This window comes from Anoplopoma fimbria, chromosome 20 (genome assembly GCF_027596085.1).
Source record: "Anoplopoma fimbria isolate UVic2021 breed Golden Eagle Sablefish chromosome 20, Afim_UVic_2022, whole genome shotgun sequence".
NCBI classification, from domain to species: Eukaryota; Metazoa; Chordata; class Actinopteri; order Perciformes; family Anoplopomatidae; genus Anoplopoma; species Anoplopoma fimbria.
This window is the reverse complement of record NC_072468.1, coordinates 24,961,399-24,986,398: the sequence shown is the minus strand read 5'-3', so window position 1 is coordinate 24,986,398 and position 25,000 is coordinate 24,961,399. Positions and strand designations below refer to the sequence as shown.

Here is a 25,000-nt window from a genome sequence, read left to right as displayed (position 1 = left end):
GTACTCATTATGCAGAATGGCAAATTTCAATATAATTTATTTCAGATCGTTGGACTATAAATATTTGAATGCATGAATTGTATACTTTAATTTTGCAGTTCCTTAAGGTGGAACTATTATATTTTGTAATATCACTTTAATTGGCAAAGTAACTAATACTGTCAGAAAAATGTAATGGAGTATAAGTATAAAGTAGCAATAAATGGAACTACTCAATTATAGTACAAGTACCCCAAAATTGTACTTGAGTAAATATACTTAGTTCCTTTCTGTCACTGCTTTTCTCAATCGTATTCTATTGATTTTATATTGTTTGTCTTACTTTTAGGTCTTTGAGTTTTGGCTTCCCTTTTTTCACTTGTGGCAGTATGTTTTACTATAAATATGTCGTTTTTTCATATGATAAATTTGATATCTGATATAGGCCAAGAAACAAAACGTATCTATAATAAACTCAGAGTTGACAGATTGTAGGAATTCAACCTTTTTAGTTCACATGATTCATTTTCCCGCTCTGTTTATCCGGATAGTTTCACTTCATGTCTTTGTCTACCAATATGTTGAGTCACCTGCAGTTCCTAAAGAAAACATAAAAACTCTATAACACTGTTTTAGTTTGTGCTGTAAACCACTTTAAAGTAATTTACTTACGAATGTATTTGCATGTCGTTAATGTATTTTTCACTGTTCATATACTGTGCATATGTAATTGTTATTTATTTGCAGGTGTGAGCATGTCTGTGTGTGTGTGTGTGTGTGTATGTGTGTGTGTGTGTGTATGTGTGTATGTGTGTGTGATCATATGGAACCAGCGAAGCATCTCTGGAGGTAGGAAACATGCAGAAGCAGCAGACTGGTACCTGGTGTTTATGTGCTGTGAAGGCGATTTTCTAACAGCAGAGCAGCTGTCGACTCTGGAGATGTTAAAACTCAGTCGCATCATCAAATTTTAAACCACAAAGGCACATATTTGAGGGATGCTGACCTTTGACCTCATGGTTATCTATCTATCTATCTATCTATCTATCTATCTATCTATCTATCTATCTATCTATCTATCTATCTATCTATCTATCTATCTATCTATCTATCTATCAAAAACCCATAGATACTTGGTTTCAGGTGAATTATAAACTAATAAAAACATAGTTATGAATATTATCCTAATTTATCCACTTAAAATCCTACAAACTGGCCCTTTACTATCAAGTAACGACTCAGTTGATTTAAGACAAAAATCATCATCAGGATTTCTTTTCCTGTAAATATAGAGGATCAACTAAATGGTTCAGCTGCGAAAATATGCAGCCTTTTTGTATTTGAGGTCAGTTTAGACCATTTTTATATGTATAAATCCATATTCATCATTTTAAAGAGACTTATTGTGTAGTTGTTATTATGTAACCTAAGTCTGGTTTATGGTCATGTGATAACAGCTAAAAATCTCCACGACAACAGAGCCGAATCCATCCACAGATGAAAGCCATGAGATGTTGATAAAAGATCCGGAAAAAGACAAATAAGTGTTTTTTCAAGGTTGAAAATGAACCTTCAAATTCATATGAAAGTTTTTGCTGATAAACTGGACAGAGTGAAATAATTTATCTTTGAATAGATTATTTTATAACCACATTTTGATGCTGTTAAAATAAATGTAATTGTAGAAATCATATTGTGTGTATGTGAAGCAGGGAGGCACATTTATGACAAGGATCTAAGAAGCTGCGTTCAAAGCCATGCATGAGTGTCGAGGTCAGGGGGGATAAAAGGGGGAGGCCACGCAGAGGAAAACACAGGATCCACAGAGGTCATGTTAAAAAGGTTTATTTCAACAACTGTCTGAATATCGTTTTGTTTATTCTCTGTTCAAAGTCCCAAAAAAGTACAAAAAAAAACAACAAAAAAAACAAGTACATCAAAGGATTAGAAATCACATCAATGAAAACCAAGACACATTGTGTTTCTTCTTTTGAAATCAATCCAAGGAATTTTTTTTCTCCAATATTTATACATACTCACTGGATTAGTCAGACAAACATCAAAACCTCTCAGTAGCTTTATCTTTTTTTTTTTTTTTTTTTTTTTTTTTACAATGACGTTTTACGTACGTTTTTAAACTTCTGTATGATTTCTTTCTTTTTACAAAATACACCAATGCAGGCAGGGGGAAGTGTGTGTGTGTATGTGTGTGTGTATACATCTATACGCATGTCTATGTTTTCATCTTTTCACTGTATGTGTGTGCTATTTATGTGCGTTTGTATGTGTGTGTGTGTGTGTGTGTGTGTGTTTGTGTGCGTGCAGGTAAGAGAGATAAGGGAGAGTAGAGTGACAGCAACAAGGTGAGGGGGCGGGGCTGCGAAACAAGGGGCGTGAGTGGATTTAAGGGGGGTGCGAGGCGGCGGCAGGGGGAGGTTTGGTGGGAGGGGGTTTACTCTCAGCAGGGGGTGGAGGTGGTAGCTGCGGCGTTGGTGGTGGTGGTGGTGTACGTTTTTGCAGCGGCCCGGGCCGCTTGGTGGCAGTGTTGCCGTGTTGGAGACGGTTGCAGGCCGGGTTGGTTGGCTGGTACGTTGGCAGGCTGGTTGGTTGGTTGATTGGTTGGTTGACCCGTTAGGCGCACCCGGCAGCGGACGCACGGAGAGCAGGGAGGGGTTTAGGGAGCTCCGTCGCCGGCGCACCTTTTCTCGTTTTCAGTGTCGTGTAGTCAGGTTGCTGGGGTTTCTTTTTTTGTTTGTTTTCACATCATGTTGTTCTGCAGTGAGTTTACCTCCGAGGAGTTCTCCTCGCCCAGGACCTTGTGGTTCTCGTGTTTGGGGGTCAGGGAGTTGTGGATGTTGAGGGAGTCGTCCTCCTTGGCCGAGGCCTTCACCGGGTCCTCCAGCTTGTTCTGGGAATTAGGATCATCCTACCCATGGGGGAGGGGTGGAGGTGGAGGTGGAGGTGGAGGGGAGGGGGGGTAGAAAGTACAGTTAGAACCACAACAAACACTTTTAATGTTCAGGTGCAACTTTGACCCTGGAAATTGGTGGAAAACTTTACTTTTGAATTCTTTTTTAAGCCTTTGTAGCGATTCGTGGCTAACCCAACCCATGGATGTTCATCTTTGTTAAAGACAAAGAAAAACTGCCTTTTTATCCATATTGGACGATTCTGCCAACATTCAATGCCAATTCAGGAAGTAGTCTGTCCTTAACGTAGTGAGGCAGAAGGTAAAAGAAGTAGAAGACCAAAGTTCACATCCTGTCACAGACCTACACTTTGTATTTGTCCTTTTTATTAACTACTACAACGATGCTTCTCTAACTCTAAAGTTTTTTACTCAACTTTTGTTTAACTGCTCTAAGAAATGTCTCTTCCCTAACCATAACCCTGCATTAGTTGCCATGTGCAGATATTTAAAACGTTAGCATTGGACATAAAAGTCGTTGCAGAATCGCCCAACATCAATGTTCTTGTCTGGTGATTTGGTTGAATTGGTTGATAAACTTCGGCTCGATATGCTTTTGAAGAATCTCAGAGCTTTGGATTTGTCTTTTTGTATTTAGGCACTTACACCTTCATGCTTTAAAGAACCACACCAGTGTCCTTTCAAGTTTTATGCTGCGTTCCAGACAACTCGGGAGGTCCGGATTTTATTACTCTTTGACTAAAATGAATGATGGCTGAATTCCATTTAGCTGCTTCAGTTTCCGGGTCCTGGTATTGTGATATCTCACTGATATGGGAGAACTTTAATAGGATAGAACGATTGTGAATCACCCCTGTGAAAAAAGACCATAAAGCGAGTTTCACACGTGAATAGATTTTCAAATTTTGTACATAAAAGAACAGAAACAGATGGATTCGTGGAAAGGTTTCTAAAGCAGCAGTTTTGTTTAATGATGTAGTGTATATCTGATTGTTGTAGTAAAAGGGCTAAAACACTGGTATGATCCTTTAGAGGCTTTCAGAATGCAACAAAAAATACCATCAAATATTCAACTAAATCAATTTGCAGCTTTTTGCATTGTTACTTCAAGCTAAAATCAGGTTCAGTAGCAGCCATTTCAGAGGTTTGGAGGCTCCACTGTTTTTCATGCTCGACTGGCACGTCACGTTCGGATGAGGAGACAGTGAGGTGAGCTGCATGAGCGACATAACCCCCTCATCATCCTCAACCCAGGAAGCGCATGCACATCCACATGCAAGACCCTGAAATACCCCCCCGTACAGTGATGATCGCTCATGCAGAACTCCCCGTCTCCTCCTGCTTCACCTCCTCCTCGCTTTAGTCGTCCCAAAACAAAAAAAAACATAAAAGAGACAAATAAACCCTCTTCTCTCTGGGTACCACCGTCATACATACCCAAGCAGTCGCTAGGGGGACGAAAAAATAATTATATATATGTTTTTTTTTTAAGAGCTCAATCCAATTCATCTGAATTTAATTAAGGTCAGAGGGAAGAAATTGATTGCAGAGTCCGTTTCAGCTCTGTTTTCCAGCCTCTTATCCACATTAATATTGCATGGAGTCATCGACCCTGCTGTGCCGAGGCAACCCGAGGCGCCCGTCTGCACACCGGGCACACACACACACACACACACACACACACACACACACACACACACACACACACACACACACACACACACACACACACAGTGAAATGAACACACAAGTTGAGTGTGGCGAGATGGACGCATTCATTCAGACACACGGGTCGTCACGCACACACACACACCCTGAGGCCTGTGCCATTAACAAACACGGCCTAATTGAATGTTTGCGTTTGGATTCAATGGCACTTTGTGGGAGGAAGAGCAGTGAGAGCATTTACCCGCTGGCCGCTGGCCTAGATAGTAACTTCAGGCAGGACGTGGGGATACGTCACTTCCATGGTTACGGGATAGGGGCCCTCTGTCCTCCCGTCAGCGTGAAACTGGAAAATGTTTTATTTTTTCGTTTGTTGGATTTCATTGGTGGAGGTTAGGGTGGGGTAAGGCGGGCGGTGGGAGGCAAAGAGTCACGAGGACTTTAGAGCGGGTGTCATTTCGGTGGGGAGTAGGAACAGAGATAAAACAGGGTTTTGATGATGATGATGATGGAGGCACGTGGACAGTTCCTAATGTCCTTTTGTCTTTTAGTGGGCTGGTGACAGTGGGTTAGCTTTAACGGAATACTTCACCCTGTGTTACCTTGAACTCTTTAGGAAAACTTTAGTATTTCTCTCATGCCTCAACGATGAGAAAAGAGTCAACAAACTGAAGAAATGTTTCTGTGAAAGTGCCCCGATCACACCACGTCGCAACAGGCAGGGACGCTTCAAAAACATGATCAAACATAAAAACATGATCAAAAACGGGATTATATTTGGGGGGGAAATGGTTAAACTCTTTCTGTTGCTTTGCTCTTAGATGAAGAGGAAGGCTGAAAACAATTATATCTCATATTAACCTTTCATCTGCATTTTTCCGTTCCGACCACACCACCACATCAAAACAAGAAGGAAGTGGTAAAGCAGTAAAGCCCGCCTCTTTCTTGATTCCATTGGCTGCCTGGAGCAAGTGTGACATTGACCATTGGTGCAACACGTGTTGCTGAAAAGTTGGGAATATTTCAACTTTTATGCACTTCTATGAAAACGCTCTAAAACTATTTTTTTAACAACGCATCTCAGTGTGATCGGGGGCCTAAAGTTGTAGCGAAGAGTTTTGTGAAGTACATGAGACTTGGGGTTATACTGCACTAAGTTGTGTGAGAGTTTATAAATGGATGTTTTGATAATTTGCAATTAAAGCAGCCCCCATATTTACTTCAGTTCATCAAGACTTTCTTACATTTTTTGATTCTTTGTTCACCGTGGAAGCATGCCAGAAAACCTTTCTACAGGAATTCAGGGTGAGGAATTGATATAGAAAAGTGAATGAAGTATCCCTTTAAGGTGCTTTGTGACCTACTTTAGCATCAGGAAATAATTTGAATGCAAACATACTGATAGAATTATCATCACTGAGACACAGCAGAAGCTTTTGGGTTTTATACCAGATGTGGAAAATACGTAGATTTTTCTTTATATGTGATTAAAGCATCGATCAGATAATATGTTGGAGCATACGTTAGTGAGTGTCTGGTTGGATTCAAAGTGCAGGAGGCTGGAGGTCTGAGTCTGGATCAGTATTCTTATTCAGCTCTCTCTCCTTGCAGCTGATTAAATATGTTTTGAATTTACATTGTGTGAGGTTCAGTACACCTGTGTGTTTGTTAGCTTTATTCTGTTTTTTTCACGCTCGGGTGCATAAACTGCACATTAAAATATTTGTTCTGGTATGTGTTTTTGTGTTTTTGTGTATTTGTGTGTGAGTTAATATTAGCCTGCCTGCGCTGCTCTCTCTCCATGCGTGTGTTTACATGCTTGTTTTTGATTTGCTTGTGTTTACTCACTGGCTCTTCTCTCTGAGTTTATGCAGCATGTGTCTACATTCGTGTTTGCATTTCGTGTGCATGTTTGTGTTTGTGTGGAGGGGCGGAGGAATAAAGAGACCGGTCAGAACTCGAACGTCTTTAAATTAACTCGTGGCTGTTTGACTTGCACAAACTGAATCAGCATGTTTTCTGGCGCAGCACCCAAACCGGGAGTTTATACGAGGTCACACCTTTGTGAGTTGCTTCATTAATAACAGCTGGACATGATGTGTGTTCCCGGATAATACCTGATTGCACATAATACGATCTCTCCTCTGAATACTCCGCAACTTGGAGGGTTGTTTCTCTGGAAAGTATTCTTCAGACAAAGCAATCCTCTACATTTCCACTGCAGCAACAGCAGTTTTGTTTGCTATAGCAACAGTGCTGCTCATGCTCATAAAGGAAGAAGTCAAGTTACAAAAGTCCAAAGAAGCAAAATGTCATTTCGCCACCCACACTGTGATCTCTGTTAAGTGCTGTGCAGGAAAAGGAATTTAATTGCTCTAAATGGTCCCAGTACTTTGTGTTCTCACTGCATGAAGAATCAAATGAAAGTTTTTTTAAATTAAAGGGGCAATTCACTTAATTTTTGAATGTATAATTCTACTGTCTGCCTGCAGCTTTTGGTGAATTCAGTGTCCATCAGTCAGTCTGAGAGCAGAATCAGTGAACGGATATGAAATCGTCTTGGAAATGAAGGGGCCAGTGCTGCCCGGTCATTTCATTTTCTGTGCTGAATTTATTTAGTATTGACAAAAACACAATTCCGTTTCAGCTTGCGGAGGAAACCGTGTGGCTGGACTCTGCTGGATGACTGCGGAGGGATGATTGAGGACAAAAGGGTTCAATCTACCACAGTGAAGGAAACACAGAGTCCTATAACTGCAGGGAAGCATAAGTGCTTTTTGTGTTATTGTTCAGAAATGACTGGTGTGTGTGTGTGTGTGTGTGTGTGTGTTTTTTTTACCATCTTTCTGTTCGTGCATGGTTCAATTTCTTTGTAAATGCAGCCTTTTGTGTTTGTCCGTGTATGTGTGTTTGTGTGTCTAATAGTCGTCTGTCTGGACGTAAATCAAGGTCTTCCCAAGGTCAGCAGCTTCGTGAAGTTTTTTTTAAACGTATGTTTGTGATTAGATTTTGATTTTACCAGATGATCTTCATCTTAAATGTTGATTTTATCCCTTCTTACATGTAAATCTGTGTCCTTTTGGGTGACAGACAGCTGACAGGTTGCCTTGCAAACACACATTGAGTCAAGTCCAGGTTCATTTTACCCATTTTTTCAAGCATAAATTGATAGTTTTCTGAAAATGTGTTTGTTTGCATCTTTATGAACATTAAAACTGCAGTTGGTAAATAATAAAAATCATCATTGAAAAGAGTCAAGCCAAAACGGAGCACCGCCAAAACTTTCTCATTTTACAGCTACAGTTATGTTTCTGAGAACATTTGAAGCAGAGAAACAAGTATTTGATCAGATGCCTTGTTTGATTACAGTTCATAAGCTGCACGAGCAGTTTTTCTAACTAAAAGGATGCAAAAGACCCTATTTCTTTCTGTCTCATGTTCCACTGTCAAGATATAGTGACATTTTGAGTAAATATGATAGATGATAGATTACCAACTGTAGCTTTAACTGGTGCTCATAGTTTACTCTCTTTTTATATATTGACTAAATGTCTGCCAGAATTTTAATATGTTCTTTTATTTATTTCTTCCGGTGAGAGGGGGCACGACTCCGATGGGCCCACTGAGAGTTGAGAGAGGGTGATTGACAGGGCCACAGTAACAATGAGAGAGCTGTTTGGGAAGGTGAGAGAAGGGGGGTTGGGGGGAGGGGGCAGGACTATCTGACATTTGGGATTTTTTTGGTCTTACCTCGCAGTCGGACTCCTCTTTGGTCTTACACTCCCAGGTGTATCTGCTCATGGTTTTCTGAGGGGAGGGGGATGGGGCAAAGGGTTACACTCCTCAAAAACCAAAACCAAAAATCAGAGAAAGACAGGCAGAGAGAGAGAGAGTTAGAGAGAGAGAGAGAGAGAGAGAGAGAGAGACTGGTCGAAGTGGACAGAGAGAAAGAAGACGAGTGGGAGACGATACGGAGAATTTGAGTAGCGAGAAAAAAGAAGGAGGCGGACAGGAAGAGATAGAAGCAGACAGATAAAATAGACAAGAGAGGAGATCGAGTGTTGGAGACAGAGACCAACGGTTTGGAGAAACTACACTTCCTGTCAGACGTCAGCTGATACTCCCAGCTGGCTACAGACTCTCTGAATGTAGACACCGACTCTCTGGTGCTGTGAGTCCGCATTAGCACAGTAAATACAGGTTTGGATATTTCTGGTTATCCACCGTCTTGACACAGACATTGGGTTATTAGTTTGGAAGGGAATTGAGGTTATTTGATTTATTGGTGGGTGTTATGTTTGGGTGGGAAACGGTGAGTTGGTATGGTTTTTGGTTTTGGGGGGAAAAACCTACTGTATGTGTCTAAAGTGAGTTTGTAGGTGGTTGGGACATGTATTAGAATGTAAACCTGGACTGAATAGTAGTCGGAAATCTTTTTTCTGTTTGTTTTGAGCAGAGTGTGTCTCATCTGGACCGTGCTGACAATTCCAAGAAGGAGTTTACACAAAGTTGATGTCTTTCCTCTGACTGCCTTTACTCATTAATCACAAGGGTTGTGGTTCGATACCATTTTATCCAACCTGAGCCAATTGGCTTATCAAATCAGAATCCCTTCTCCAATCTATTTTAAGTTTAGCTTTAAACATTTACAAGAACGGACCACTTGCTCCAGATGCTGGAGATCCAGTTTCATCTCTACAAGGCTCTAAATATTAGCAAACTAGAGGATTCAGATTACAAAAATGTATGTGAACCAATCAGTTCCATCGTTTGACAACAGCAAATAACGTAGACAATAACCAAATGTAATTTTGACCTTTTTCAAAAGTTACTTAATTAATGTTAATCGTTAACTGCTTATATATGACTGGTGAAAGCAGTGTCAACAAAAAGATTATCATGCAGCTATGCTAATGGTCTGTGCATTGCTTTGTGCTAAAAGTAGAGATGAGATACCATATCTGTTAATAGATTATTTTAGCCTTTAAAAAACCTGAAACCAGATCAAAAATGAACCTCGTATTGGAACCAAACTTACTTAAAGGTACCCTGTGCAGTTTTTGTGTAAATAAACAAAGTAAAGTTCACACACACAAGATCACTGAGTCTATGTCAGACACCTAACAAACACTGATTGCATTTTCTTAATCATGTTAAAACATTTGCAAAGCCGATTTGCATTAATATTTTTTTAATTTGCAATGTTTGCTAGATGGCCATCTTCTACTCTGCCTTTTCTGGCACATTACTACATTTCTTGCAACTGTCAATCAGAAGAATCAGCAGGAAATCGTTTATGCCTGCATGTGCATCCCACGTTCATATTTAAGTACCTTTAAGTACCTTTGAGTGTGCTGAAACAAACCAAAAGCATTTACAACTACTATTCAGTCCAGTGGATGAGTCAGGATTTTTTGGGGGTGGTTGTGACAGGTGGTGTTGCGTTAGGAAGTTGACATGTTTTTAATATATTGTTAGGTGATGATGGATGTTATTTTTTTTTAATCACTCTTGGGATGTCCTGTCAGGGTAGTGAAATGGTATTTGTTTTTGGTTACAATGAGGGGTTTGGGACTTCTTATAGAAATGAAAATGTCTGAAACTGTTGAGAGAGAAACGACTAGTTGCTATAGCGACACAAGTGAACAGAACTACTGATGGAGTTGTTAGAGGGTGGTACCACATCTTAAGAAAAGACTCTAAAACATATCAAAACAAACTGGACCTCAGTTGTAGCACTAGAACTACAACATGCTGCTACAACGTTAGCATAGCCGCTACTAGCTACCCATGCGTCAGTTAGTGAGGCACCTGTCGGCTCTCTGCTGCCACCTGCAGGCAGCCGCGGGGGGCGGGCGTTGCATCTCAGATGTTTATCCTGATAACCCCGAACCATTTCTCACAAATGTCCCACACCTTTAGCTTACCTGTATGTGACACCAATCCTCCCCCCCAGAACAAACAGACAGAATAAACCATTCTCGACCAATCGTGACAGTCCCTCCCTCTTCCCCCCCCTCCGCCCATTTTCAGGATAAACAAGTAAAGCAGACATTTAGTCGTAAGATTTGCAAACAAATAGCGAAGCAGAGCTACAGCGGCTGACATGACCACCGGGGTGGCGCATGTCAGCGAGAGAGCAGGAAAGCCATGGCACACCGATGCAAGAGGTGATCAGAGAGAGAGAGCAGGTTAGAAAGAGACGGGGTGGGGAGGGGTCGCAGCGAAGGATTGTGGGAGTTTTCTCTCAAAGGGGTCAAGTTGAAGCCCGGGCGGTTTGTTAGCTGCACTGTGAGAACCGTCCATAAATGGTCAGTCTGCTCGGTTTCAGGGGGGAATTTAACCTCTGACCTTGGCTGTGTTGGTGACCTGATTTCGCCCGCTGAGCTGATTTATGCTGCATCTTCTCTTTGTCAGCATGCAATTAAGCTTTTCTTGGAAACGTTCGGTCAAAACAAATTACAGAGATGTAAAATACAAAAAATAATCATAAAGAGTTTATTTTTAAATGGTTGAATTGGTCAAAAAAAGAGACTATTATATAAAAACTCTTTTTACCATTTGTCATCTCTTACTTGTGTGTGAGTCTTTCAAAAATTAGAACAATATACTTTCTTTAGTTTCAGTCATTATAAAGACTCTGCTCATACAAAAAACAAGTTATATACATAAATATACATCAATAAATAATGTTTTATTTATATCTATATATATGATCTGTGGCAAATTGGCTAAATATGCAACAATTGGTACTATCCTGATATAATCAAAATGTAACAAAAAAATTCAAATATGTACTTTTTTTATCTTTAGATAGAGATACATATGCATGCTATGTGGCAAACAGGCTAGGTATGCAATACTATCCTGATATAATACATAAAAATGAAATATATAAAGATTTATGGATTAAAAAAGTATTTTTCTTTATGAATCCTGTAGTTTTCTTTCAATCTCGATCTTAGTATTCCTTACTCGAGAAAACGCCCGCCATCCTCGCTCGCACTTTGACCCCGCCCACCCCCCTCCTTTAGCGTTGCACACCTCAGAGTATCTGAGAATACTCATGCCCATGCATTAGGAGGGGGGAGTCAGGGAGCAACCGGGCAGGGTTTTGCAGGGGGGAGATGCAGAAAAAAAGGGGTGAGAGAGAGAGGCGAGAACCACGTTACCTGACAGATAATGTTATCATAGTAAGCCAATGCACGGGCATGAGGGACGTTAGGAGGGGTGTCGCACAGTTTCCTTACATTTGGGTGGGAGCCCTCAGCGATGGTGGACAGCGAGAAATTATCATTGTGCTGCTCCGATGAAGGCCGGTACTTACTGCTGGGTGTTGGAGGATGGAGGGGGGGCGATAGTTGGGAATGGGAGGAGGGGGATGTGGAGATGAAGATGGGTGAAAGGTGGGAGGAGAACACAATATGATGTGGAGAAAAAGAGTTTGAAGGAAAGGAAGAAAGGGATTGAGGGGAAGTTTGAAGAGGTCGGGAAAAAATGAAGGGAGACGTGGAGAAATTAAGAAGAAGAGAGATGTTTGGAAATTTAGAGAGAAGGAAGGTGGTGGGAGATGAAAATGTAAAGTAGGAAGAATAAAGGACATTAAGGAAAAGAGACAAGGAAGATGAAAAACAGAGGATTGCATGAGAAGAGAGCCAAGCCAAGGGAAGAAAAGAGGAGGGTAAAGAGAGTCCAGGTAACGAAGAAAGAGTTTTGGAAAGATAATAAGATTGTAAGACAGTTCCAAGAGGAGGAGAAGGAAGGGGGAGGAGGAGGAGGAAGAGACGTAGATGACATTAACAGGAGGTGATTCACAAGGTGAGAGATGGAGAAAAGACAGTCCCGCAAATTCCAACGGGAGAGAGACGTAAAACGGACAAGTGGAAAAATGGTGAAACAAAATGGAACGAATAAAGGAGAGAAAAGAAAGGAGAAGCGGGGCAAGAGAAAGGACAAATTTTAGGGGAAAAGATTACATTTGTTGTAGAAAACACAGACAGAAAGAAGGAAAAAAAAGGAGGAGGGGGGAGAAAAAAGCAAGAAAGCAGCATTAGTTATAGTTATATATCTGTGATGCAACAAACGTCAGATTTAGGTTTCCTGGTCCTCACAGAGGCTAAACTTTGACTCACATTTGACCCAAAAAAGCCTGAATCTCTTTATTTTTTTAACAACACACAGGTCTTGATTCTTGTTCGCTCTTTGGACTATATATAATCTTTATATTTATATATAATCTTTATATTACATTACATTACAGTCATTTAGCGTCTGCTAAATGACTGTAATGTAATGTAATGTAATGTATATTCATTTTTAAATTGTTGCAAACAAACTAACCCCACACTTTTCCCTTAAACCTCAAAGTGTTGACAGATAATCAAGAAAATGAGACCTTGCAAAGACACATATACACCTCTCTAATTATATATGCACATAACCAGGTCTGATGTGCTGTCATGTAGGCTGTACAGATGCAGACTCTGCTTTTGTCTAACTAAAGGTTTGTTCACCTAAAATAGTTGTGGAAATAAACACTGAACACACGAAAGCATGAACCTGAATTCAACAGTGATGGATCTAAATTTACTGTTTTTAAAAGACCACTGATGGAAGTTTTAAGAGGTGTAACATTGCAGATATTGTTAAGAATTCCAAATTTTTTAAGCATTTTTGGTATATGGAACAAGATGACATTAAAATACAAAAAGGTAACACAAAAATAAACTCTGCACAGACTCTGCTTTGTATTAGATTTCCCCTTGTTTTCCACTTAATATAAAACTGAAAAACTGTGCATAATTTATCAGTATGTTGTGTCCTCACTGTTTGTTTAGTTTTAATTGCCAAATTTTTCCCAAAAATGGCAAACTATTTCTTTACGTTTGGCTTTAAGATAACTGTATGCATTCCACAAAAATTGTCTAACTGCTCAAGGTTCCTTTTATACATACAATAAAATAAAACGGATAATAATCACATCCATTAGGTGAGAAATTACTGGTACTATTTTAAAACAGACTTTCCTCTCATCTCTTCAGAGGAACTTTGGGAGTTCCCTTTTGACTGAGTCACACTGAATTCTCTTCTTCGTCTCTGACTTGTCAAAAGGGAAAGAGACGTTTGTCTCGGGGACCGAATGAAACGATAACTTTGACAAGAGCGTCACAGTTTTGTCTCCTCTCTCTCTCTCTCAAATCTTCCTTCTCGGATATGAAACGCCTGTCGTTCGCCCTGCTTTCATACAAACCTTTACCCAAATGTCTCGCTGTGTTCCTCCCTCTCATCTCTTCACTCCCCCGTCATATCCATAGTTAAAGAGGCCGCGATCTACTTCCTGCCAAAAAAATAAAAAGCGCCCGTCTCTCTGATCTTAGCGCGGGTTTCCATATTTATGTTTCATGAACGCTGTGACAGGACAATCAAAGGCGATGTAGCGACGAGAGAGAGAGACAGACAGAGATCATGTTCTCCCATCGACACTTGTGATCTCAAAGTTTAGCGAACAGACACCCGCTTTGGACCTTTTGGAAGTCTTTTTTTTTAATATAGAACCAAATCACAACAAAAGTAATCTTATGATACGTTTATATGTTTCATATTGAGCAGGTCTCGACCGTACTCTTTGATTTACAGAGACAAACCACTCCCTCATGAAAGACGGTGTTAAAGATAAACTCCTCTTTAAGGGGAAGAAACCTCAAACCAAACCGGGCTTTCAGCTAATAAGAAATAGTCGCACACATAAAACCAGGCGGCAACCTCCTGTTCATTGGTTGCAAGTGTCTTAAACCTGCATTCTCTCTACTGACCATCAGGGGGCGACTCCTCTGGTTGTATAGAAGTCTATGAGAAAATGACTCTACTTCTCTCTTGATTTATTCCCTCAGTAAACATTGTAAACATGAGTTTATGGTCTCAATCTCTAGTTTCAAGTCTTCTTCAATACAGCATGATGTTCATTTAGTAAATGATGCTCCATTTAGAGTCAAACAGACCATAAAGCAGAGTATTTCGAAAGGTGATTTGATTTTTAAATATGAAAATACAAAAGAAATAGATTTTTTTAAAATATAAATAATATTATTTAATATAAAATATATAAATATATATCAAATATTATATATCTCAAAATAATGTTAAATAGCTGCTAAGTGAGCTAAAAGAGTTAAAAACGACTTTTTTCATTTCATCTTAGCAGCGTGGTTTTCATTGTATGCTCCCCTAACCTTAATGAAGTAGTCACCCGAACATCAATGTTTTTCTAATCTTAACTGAGTGACTTATTTTAACCTGAAACACCATCTTTCCCGAAACCTAACCGAGTTATTTTTGTGTCTAAACCTAAAAAAACCAAACCTCAATCATAGAACGGGGGCGTTAGATGAAAAAAACAACCCACTTCCTCACTTGGCTCCAGAGGAGATGGACAAACGACATATCGTACCCAAAATGTACCTAAAACAGAATACAAATATTTTGCTACTTAAACAGATGGAGCCAACGATGATACATATTCTGAATCGTTTTCATAACAAAGACACCGTCCATCTTTTTTTCTTCTCTTCTCTCTCTCTCATCTTTGACCAGGATGTTGGGTCGGATCTCGACTGCGGCAGAGAAACACTGCGACTGCGCTTAACTGCAGCAGATGGGGGAGTGTGGGAGTCTCATGTATTCATCAGCCTTGTCAGCAGTGCACGCACACACACACACACACACACACACACACACACACACACACACACACACACACACACACACACACACACACACACACACAATACACAGATACTCCTCTGAATGTGTCACGCTGAGATTTTTCCTCTGTAACTACCCTCTTATTCCTCTTTTTCTTTCACTTTCTCTTTCCCCTCTCCTCTCCTGCAACAGTTTCTCCCTCACTCCCCCCCCTCCCCCCCGTTTCATCCTGCCCTCCTTTCTTACCCCTCTCATCTGTCACCCTCCTCCTCCTCCTCCTCCCTCCCTCCTCCTTTCTCCTCTTCGATTTCTTTTAGCCGACCACTTGATGAGGCTGTGTTGTCTCTTTCATGCTGCCGTGCCAGACACACACACACACACACACACACACACACACACACACACACACACACACACACACACACACACACACACACACACACACACACACACACACACACACACCTTCAGGTCGCACAGCTGTATGTAGGTCAACTCCACCTCCCCCTGTTTCTCCCTCCCTCCCCCCTCCTGTTCAGACTGCCCTACTTTCAGCTGGATCCAGAGAACCAATGACATCACCCTTTTCTCCTTTTCTTTTAAATATCTGCTAGCTAGGCTGCTACTGACTGCAGCGCTTTTCTTCCTCACCATCACCACCACCATCATCCTCATCCTCATCCTCATCCATAATCTCCTCCACAGTGACTAGCGTGATAACCTTCCCCGTGGAGCTGAAAATAGTCCCCGTGGCGGTGGATCTGGAGTGGTGAAGTCGGTGCTTCGGTTTATATTTGCTTGCATCCGAGGATGCTCGATCGCCGCTGTTGCTAGGGAAACCAACGCTGAAACACGAACCAACAACCCCCCTCCCTCCCCCCAACACACACTCTCCTTTTTATATTCAATCCAGTCCATCAATCTGTCTGTCACTCTCCATCGCTCCTTCAGTCAATATTCACTCCACCTCCCACATAAAAACAATAGGGGTTTAAAGGGTTCTTCAAAGGTTCTCTAGTCGAGGTTCCTGCACTTTTTGACTAAAAACATTTGATAGATTTAGAATATCATATCAAATACATGACAATTAACAGTTTGCCACCTTTTTTTTCTTCCAAATCCTCATTCATGAGGTTCTTTAATCTTTAAATGAGGCCTGAGGGATGAATAATAATTTTATATATCATTAAAATGAGTTTAGAATCATTTGCTGATTTTGGCTCTCGTTTCTAGAAAATTCTTAAAATGTGATTATTTGCATTTGAAACTGTAATATGGCACATGTGACATTAAATGATGTGTTGGCCACCTCTGTGTACGTTTGAACAAACTGAAACCATCTCTCTGTATTTGGAATTTTTTGCAGATTGAAGTGCCTGAAAAACACAAGAAAATGACTTGAGATGAGGTGAAGATTTTCTTATCTGCACACCGAACACTTATTATTAGTATAATAATAGTATTATAAAGTATAAAGTGCAGCCAGAGGGAAAATAAATGATTTTGGAGGATTTCATACTTTGTTTAATGCTTCTTTTGAACCATGTTGACTTGACGTTATGTGAAACATCGGCTAGAAGAGATTCAGAGCCCTTTAAGGCTCCTGTGTAAAAGCATTTGATCTTATCCTATAGAATAAATACCTTTATTGCGTCTAAAACGTCTCTACAGAACCCTCTCCTGGTTCTTCACACATGAACCCTTTTTTCTTAAGTGTCCACCGGCTCTTCTTCCTCTCCCCCCGCCTCCTTCCTTCCTCGTCTCCTCCTGCATTCCTCCATTGTCTTCCTCACTTGTTCGCCTCCTATTTCAGCAGATCATTCCTATCCGCTCATCCTCCCTCAGACTGTCTCTATCTCTTTTCTTTGTCCGTCTATGAATGCGTTTAATAAGAAGAGTACGGATAAAAACATGGAAATCAATCAAATTCAGACGTTTTTTTAGCCTTTGGTTTATTTGAAGGCTTTAAAAGTGGTGCACAAAAATATGTCTCAGCTGAAAAGTAATACGTATAATATATAATTTGTCCTTGAGCAAGGCACTGGACCTCTACTGCCTCAATCATTCTTGATTCTTTGGTTATAATTGTCTGAAAATGTAACTGTGGAAAATAATTTGTGTGTTCAGGGCACCGAGGCTTCGTCTGTCTCTGCTCCTGTGGAGAACCCATGCTGCCGTCCACTCATCCGGCCTCTCTTGTTTAATGTTTCTATAAATCTCAAGCATCGTCGAGAAAAAAATGAAAAAATGAATTTTTATTACAGTTAAATCTCTTGAAATTCAGGAAATAATTTAGTTTATTTAGAAACTTCTGGACTATTTCCCCTCTCTGAGATGTATCTATAGACGTATTGACTGTATTTCTGAGAGTGTTTGAAGCTGTATGTTTGTCTGCTTAGCCTTTAGAATTTATTCCCACCAAACTTCTGTCCCCGGTGCTCTTTCTTTCTCTCTCTATCGACCGGTCCGTCATTCTCTAAACTTTAACTCTCAACACAAGACAGGGCAGCAGTTTGGCCCAGAGGCTCCTTCAATTTTTAACATTGTGGGAGTAACGTACTGCAGCCGAGCCTCCGTGTCTGCTGGGCAACGGATAATAAATCTGCTGCCCCAGAATGCCCTTGAGCAAGGCACTAAAGATTTAACTTTTTTAGTTTTGTTTGATTGATCTTTTAAACTTAAACAAATGAATCTACTGAGACACACTAAAAGGAAATGTTGACGAGATGGAGTTTCACTTGGTTTGTGTATTTCTTCATTAAAAACGTGCGGGGAAGAAAGATATGACATCTTTCTTTTTCTCAAAAATTGTTGTTAGCGTAAATGAAAAATCTAGAGTATGAGCCTAAGGTTTATCCCCCAAAATATGACGAAAAACATATTTCCATGCTTTTTCTGTGTGAACGGGAGTTAATAAAGCTTCCTTTCAATGAGCCTCTCCTCCAATTACATAAGTGAAGATAAAGAACTTCCAGTTGTTGTTTTTTTTTGCTGATTTCTCTTAGCTCAGACTCACCTGCGCTTACGCAGCTTCTTGTTCTCCGTCTTGAGCACGTGGAGCTTCTTGGCGAAGCAGACGACGATCATGAAGAGCAGCAGGAGCACCAGAGCCGAGGCGCCCACGGCCAGACACATCACCTGGAACTCGGTCACCACCGACTCGCAGCGAGCACCCTTGTGCCAGATGTAATCCTGGACGTTACATCTGAATGAGACATAGAGAGAGAAGAGAGGGAATACAGGACAGGAGGGGAAGATGGGAGAAAGTTTTAGAGGAATCAGAGAAGATGGAAAGATGAGAGGTGTGAAATAAAATGAGCAGAAAGAGAAAAGAACAAAAGAGGAAATGGTTAACTGGGAAAAAAACACATCTTAGTGATTCAATAAAATGCTCGGATTCAATGAATTGTGTGCAAGTTTCTACATTCTTTGCTCGGCAACATCCATATATTTGTCTTTTAAGTGTCATTAAACAGTCGTGTTGGCTTCGAGCACCTCCCCCATGTTTGTGAACACTCAGGATTTCCACTCTGCTCCTGATTATATCGAACTGCTTTGGTGTGCAGTCTGCTATAAAGCTCTAATAACTTCAAATGTTTCACAACAATGTTACATAAGTCCTCTGTGTTATTGTGAGATAATGGACCGCAGGCCTGTTAGCAGGATGGGAGAGTCGCTGGCAGGTTTCACAGGGCTGCTTTATTCAAAGGGGACACTATCATTTTGTGTGTCTGAAAATAGAAAGTGAAAATGAAAAAAAAGAGCCCGGGGGCATTTTCCAGCAATAAACACACACACACACACACACACACACACACACACACACACACACACACACACACACACACACACACACACACACACACACACACACAAACAAACACACACTCTGTTAAACATCATCATAAAAGACATTTGCGCTCATAAGATCTTACACAATGCATATGGGCGTCCATGTGTGGATGTTAAACTACGGGCACATATGTGGACACACACACACACACACACACACACACACACACACACACACACACACACACACAAACACACACACACACACACACAACGACCGCCATCTGAGTCCCAGACTCCCTTTCAAAGCCGTTTGGCAGAGTACGGTGTCCGCCCGAGGACAAAAAGGCAGATGGCTTTGTCTACGGACCGTTTGGCGTGCAAAAACGGCAAATCTATTTCCCTGCTAACGAGACCTTAGAACTGCAAAGCGACGCTGTTTCACTGTCACATGAGTGAAGGAATGTGTAAAAATACAAGATTTATGTTTGAATAATTTAATGAATTATTTAATTTAATTATTTAATTTAACATCCCATAAATCTTTGTCTCTACTGAGCTCCGGTGTTAGAATGTTTTTTACTGACAAAATATAATACCCAAAGAATTGAGGTGAAACATTTGCAGCACATATGAAGGTAGTATAACACAGATGTAAACATAAAATGAAAAATGAATCCATACATCTGGGTTAACACATCTGTTCTTATGTGACCTTTTGATGAATATGACTTGCCATTATGTTGTATTTTAGCTTTGTCATAGTAGGCTTTTACAAAAATTGTCAGACTGATGGACTCATAGACACCGAACCTCTTCCACACATCTTAGCCACGTCATCTTAAAATCACCATTTAACGTTGTGGATAGATCTGTGTGTCAAAAAGTCGTTTAAATACATGTTTACATATACAAATATGCGTTAATACACATTGACGTCTGTTTGTAGCCATACCATAATTTGTTCTCAAAAATGCGTTCCTTTGAAGTCTTTGGTACGATAGTTTAACATTTCACATCTGGCAACGCTCTTAAAAGACTCAATGAAACACTTAATCCAATGAAGTTTTGGGATTATTAATCTAGTCTGCGGTTACTCCACATTTTTTCCAACATGCTTACATTTACCTGTTGTGTAACATGCTAATGTTAGCATGCTACCATACTATTAATCTCAGAATACAGCTGAGGCGGTCAGCTCTGTCATAAAACTGAAGTGACGGGTAACAGGGGCTGGATGGAAATCTGGGAAACATGAACCAAATTTAATCTGAATATATTGTTTTCTTCTGGACGCACCAGCCAACTCTATGACGACAGAAGCTGTATAATTAAATCTATGTAATTTGTCATTCTCCAATGTTTTAAAAGGCGGTTCTCCTATATTTATACTTACTACTTGAGATAGTATCTCTAATCACCTGTCAATAATATAAAACTTTCATTTTGTCATAGAGGACATCAAGTTTGCTGCTACCATTTAGTGTGTGTTGTTTGGTAAAGAAGTCTTATGCTATTTTCAGAAAAGAATAGACAGAACTGCCAGAGGGAGGTTTTCTATCATGAAGGGAACAGTGTTCATTTTCTTATACATCAGAGCACCCCGGGGTCCTGAAACCAAAATGACCACAGCAGCTCTGCAGAGAACAGCTTTAATTAATGAATGACAAAGCAATTAACTGGCCTCCTCCCCTCTCTCTGTCACACATGGACATCGCATTAGCACACCGATGAGGGAGCGTAAAGAGAACGGAGGGTGTCGGTCGCTCCGGCTACGCTGCCTACATACTAAACAGGGGCTCCTTTTCACCGACCACCACCCTCTTCCTGGATCCTTCCTGAATCCTTGACGCTTATTTTTACTTTGCCAGCTGAAGGGAAAATGCTGGCAACGAGCCGGGAGACATTTTGAGAGAGGGCATATGTGAGAAAAAGAGAGTGAGAGAGAGAGAGAGAGAGAGAGAGAGATGATGCCCGATATCACATTTTTCAAGGAGACTTCAATGCACTCAACCTCCGAGCAATTCTGCGCACATACAAAGAAGAGGTTTATGTAAGTCATGGATGGAGGGAGGGAGGGAGGGATGCAAATAGAGAGCGGGAGAGAGAAGTTAAAAGGGATGCATGAAAAAACAAGAAAGAAGGCGAGCGAGCGAGAGCGAGGATGTGCTGGTAGTCATGGCAACCCTGCTGAGCGGCAAAAAAAAACAAAAACGGAGCAGATGCGTCGCTGACATGTCATTCCATCACACGCACACACAAGTCCTTCGCTCGGCCGTCCGCGGGGACACAGTGGTGTTTTTCGCGGCTAGCTCACATTTCTTTCTCTTTCTCTCTCTCTCTCTCTCTCTCTCCCTCTTCTCTCTCTCCCCCGTCGTCTTGGAAGTGTCTTTTCTTGTTCACTGGCTCTTTCACCTCCCCATCTTTTTCTTCCCTCCTGCACTTTTGCAGAGCGCCTCCAGCTGAATCAGGTCTCTGCTTTCAGTTAGTGCAACTGAACTTTTTTCCCTTCTATTTCTTTGACGTTAGGAGGAAAACAGAAGTCCGAGGTGAATGTTCTAGTTTGGCTTTAATCGAAAAGAAATGAGGAAACAATTAGGAAAACGAAAAAATGATTTGAACTTTACTAACAAGCATTGCGTGGGCAACCAAAGCCTGAGATGTGTTATTGCTCTCTAAGCCATCGAGCTCCACTGTTGTCCAGAAACTAGTGGCTTTGCGAGGCTAACGGCCAACAGAGGAGGAAAACAATCAGCGCCACAATATGCAACCAAGGCCTGGAATTCCACTATTACCCAAGTTGCATGCTGTGAAACGCTTTACAGGAACTTACAGAAATATAGTTATACTGACAATGAGACGCACTTAACGCCATCCAAAGTCAATGGACAACGATGAATTGTTTAACCCTCCGGTGGGGGCGGGACTCTACACTGAGCTAAATGCTAGCGTCAGCATGCTTTAAATGATATCGCTTATATGCTGATGTGATGTTTACCTTGTTACATTACAGTCATTTAGCAGACGCTTTTATCCAAAGCGACTTACAATCAGTAGTATATTACATATCATTCACCCATTCACACACTGATGACAGGCTACCATGCAAGGTGCCACCATCAGACTCTAACTAACATTCATCATCCAGTCCACACCGATGGCAAGCCTTCAGGAGCAACTTGGGGTTAAGTGTCTTGCCCAAGGACACATCGACTGCCGAAGCCAGGTATCGAACCACCGACCCTCTGATTGGAGAACTACCTTACTCTCCACTACGCCACAGCCGCCACCATGTAAGTGGTCTGCTGGAGCAGCAGCATCTCAGCGGCTGACAGGAAGAGACTCAACAAGCTTGTCAGGAAGGCCAGCAGTGTGCTGGGGTGTCCACTGGATACGGTGGAGGTGGTGGGAGACAGGAGGGTGATGGCCAAGCTGTCATCCCTGATCAACAACACCTCTCACCCCATGCAGGACACCCTGGCAGCTCTGTGCAGCTCCTTCAGCCACCGGCTGCTTCACCCCCGGTGTGTGAAGGAGAGGTACCGCAGGTGTTTTTTATTGCTTATTTATAATACTTGTTTTTTATTTCATCTTTATTTTTATCTTGTCTTTCTTTTACTACGTCTCTTGTGTGCACTTTACTCTATGCTGCTGTAAGCCTGCAAATTTCCCCGCTGCGGGACTAATAAAGGATTATCTTATCTTATCTCTTATCTTATCTTAAGTTTAGCATGTTAGCAAGCTTTCATTTGCTAATAAAGAATATCAGAGGCTGACGGGATATCATTAGTCGAGCAGTATTTGGTTCTAATGACCTGTTAGTGGTGCTAAATCTTAAATCAAGGGATCACCAAATACAAAAGGATTCATCCTCTGTGCACCATGAACGTTGACACTAAACTTCATCACAATCTATCTAAAGGTCTTTGATATATTGTAGTCTGGAACAAATTCAGTAGCCACTTGACTTTGTTTTACCCAGATTATTGGTCACTAAAAAGATTTCTTCGAACAGGTGTCTTAGTTTTCTTTCCCGTAATATATCTTATGAGCAGATTTGTAAACTAAAATGTCACATTTCCTGCAGATCTGCAGCTGAAAATAGTCAGAGTTGCTTTTGGTAAAATCAGTGCCAACACATTTTTTGGATTCTGGTCTTTTTGTCGGACACTAAGAAAAACAAAGAATAACACCGGCCTTATCCATTAAGATCTGGAACAAAGTTTAAAAAGCTGACACGAGAGGAAGCAGCTCTTGGCTGAATTTTCGAAAGACAATCTGTAGGATTGGATTTCCTTCTCTGGAAAAGCCTCACGTCCATGGCAGCCACACAGAGCACAAATCAAATTGGAAATGGCTCCTCTCTGGGGTCGAAATAACTTATACTGTCAAAACTCTTTTTCAACGTTAAAAGCACAGCTCCCTGTCTCGCTGAAAGTGTCGCCCAGCTTCTATCCTTCCCAATCCTTCCCTCTATAAACCTCCCAGTTGTCCAATGGCCTTCCCTTTGTGTCCCACCGCAGAGGTTTATATTTCCCTTGCTAACCCATCATTATCTCAATCGCCTTGTCTCACCACAGCCGCACTTATGGCATTGTCGCAGCCCGGCAGGAATACAGCAGGATTAGCATCAGGGCGGCCCGAGCCACATGACAAAGAGCTGACAAATCCTCTCAATATTTACCTGATTAGGCTGGCCCCGTGGGGAAAGAATGGTGGAAACAGACAGAAAGAGAAGGAGGGAGTCTTTAATTCAACTTACAGAGGGTGATTATGGTGCAGGTGGGTGTTGTGGCCCTCTAATGAGACCCCCCTGCTGGTTTTAATTAGGAGTAATGGAGGGTGAGAGATGAGGGGGCTGGTGAAAAGGCCAATTTAAGACACACAGGTCAGTCGGCTTAGGGCTGAGAACAGGCAGTGATATGGGTATTTGGAAATTGAAAATACTGATATCAGCTACAACCAAAGGAGTCAATAATGCTGCTTTAAGTCAGACTACATAACATTTCTCAATCTAATTCAATCAAAAGTTCGTAGCTACACCTACACAAATGAATGCAAATTTGTACATACAATTGTATTTAACCATTCCTGGTCTTTTACCAAGGACACAGTTTTTCATGCACCGTGTGAAACAAGACATAAACTTTGATTTATATGTCACATAACTTCTGTACTTTAGTAAAATCAGTTCCGTAGTTAATTTAACGTAAGCCACGATCTTTTCCTAAACTTAACCAAGTATTTCAGAATCTTTTCCTAAACCTAACTAATTATTTTACAATCATTTCCTGAACCTAATGAGTTTTTTTGCATAAACCAAACTAAGTTGTTTCTTGTAAAGACGGAAGTTTATTTAAAAAAGACCTTATGCATGTAACTAGCGTAAATTGACACGTTTTGCTGGAACGCAGAAAAAACTTCTTCATTAGATATCATACGAACCATTGTATGAGAATAAGTTGCTGGTAAAAAAATAGTTGTGCATTTAGCAGCGAATGAGATGGAGATTTCCCTCAGAAGGTGGTGGAGACCAAAAACAGAGCTAAAAGGAGAATGCCTTTAACGGCTGGATGTGTAAATAAGCAACTGCTTAATAACAAGTTTGCCATATCAACTAAAAGTTTAAAACATTGCAGTTACTGGCTCATTTTAAAACATATCAAACTCAATTTGGTGCTATAATAATAACAGATGTAGGATTGTAAATTTCCCCGCTGCGGGACTAATAAAGGATTATCTTATCTTATCTTAAAAAAAGTATGAAACACATGTTTATAAGGTTTTAGATAGCAGAGAAGATAAATGTACTTCAACAAGGTCTTTGGAAGGTTAGAAGGAGAACAAACAAACCTAAAAGGGCTGGACGTGGACTGACAGGAGAGGTCATGGCACGGTGTTTACTGAATTTCTTTGCATAATTTGCATTAAAAC

General features: G+C 40.8%; 1 protein-coding gene across 1 annotated transcript in view; it reads right to left on the bottom strand.

The window, feature by feature from the left end:
• Positions 1-2,427: 2,427 nt before the first annotated feature.
• The window catches only part of cspg5a (chondroitin sulfate proteoglycan 5a), a 50,523-nt gene continuing 27,950 nt past the window's right edge, over positions 2,428-25,000 (bottom strand). The window contains 4 exon segments of the mRNA XM_054622158.1: positions 2,428-2,905; positions 8,324-8,380; positions 11,824-11,902; positions 18,291-18,479. Of these exon segments, the coding sequence (XP_054478133.1) occupies positions 2,738-2,905; positions 8,324-8,380; positions 11,824-11,902; positions 18,291-18,479 (493 nt within the window). The 3' untranslated portion in view covers positions 2,428-2,737.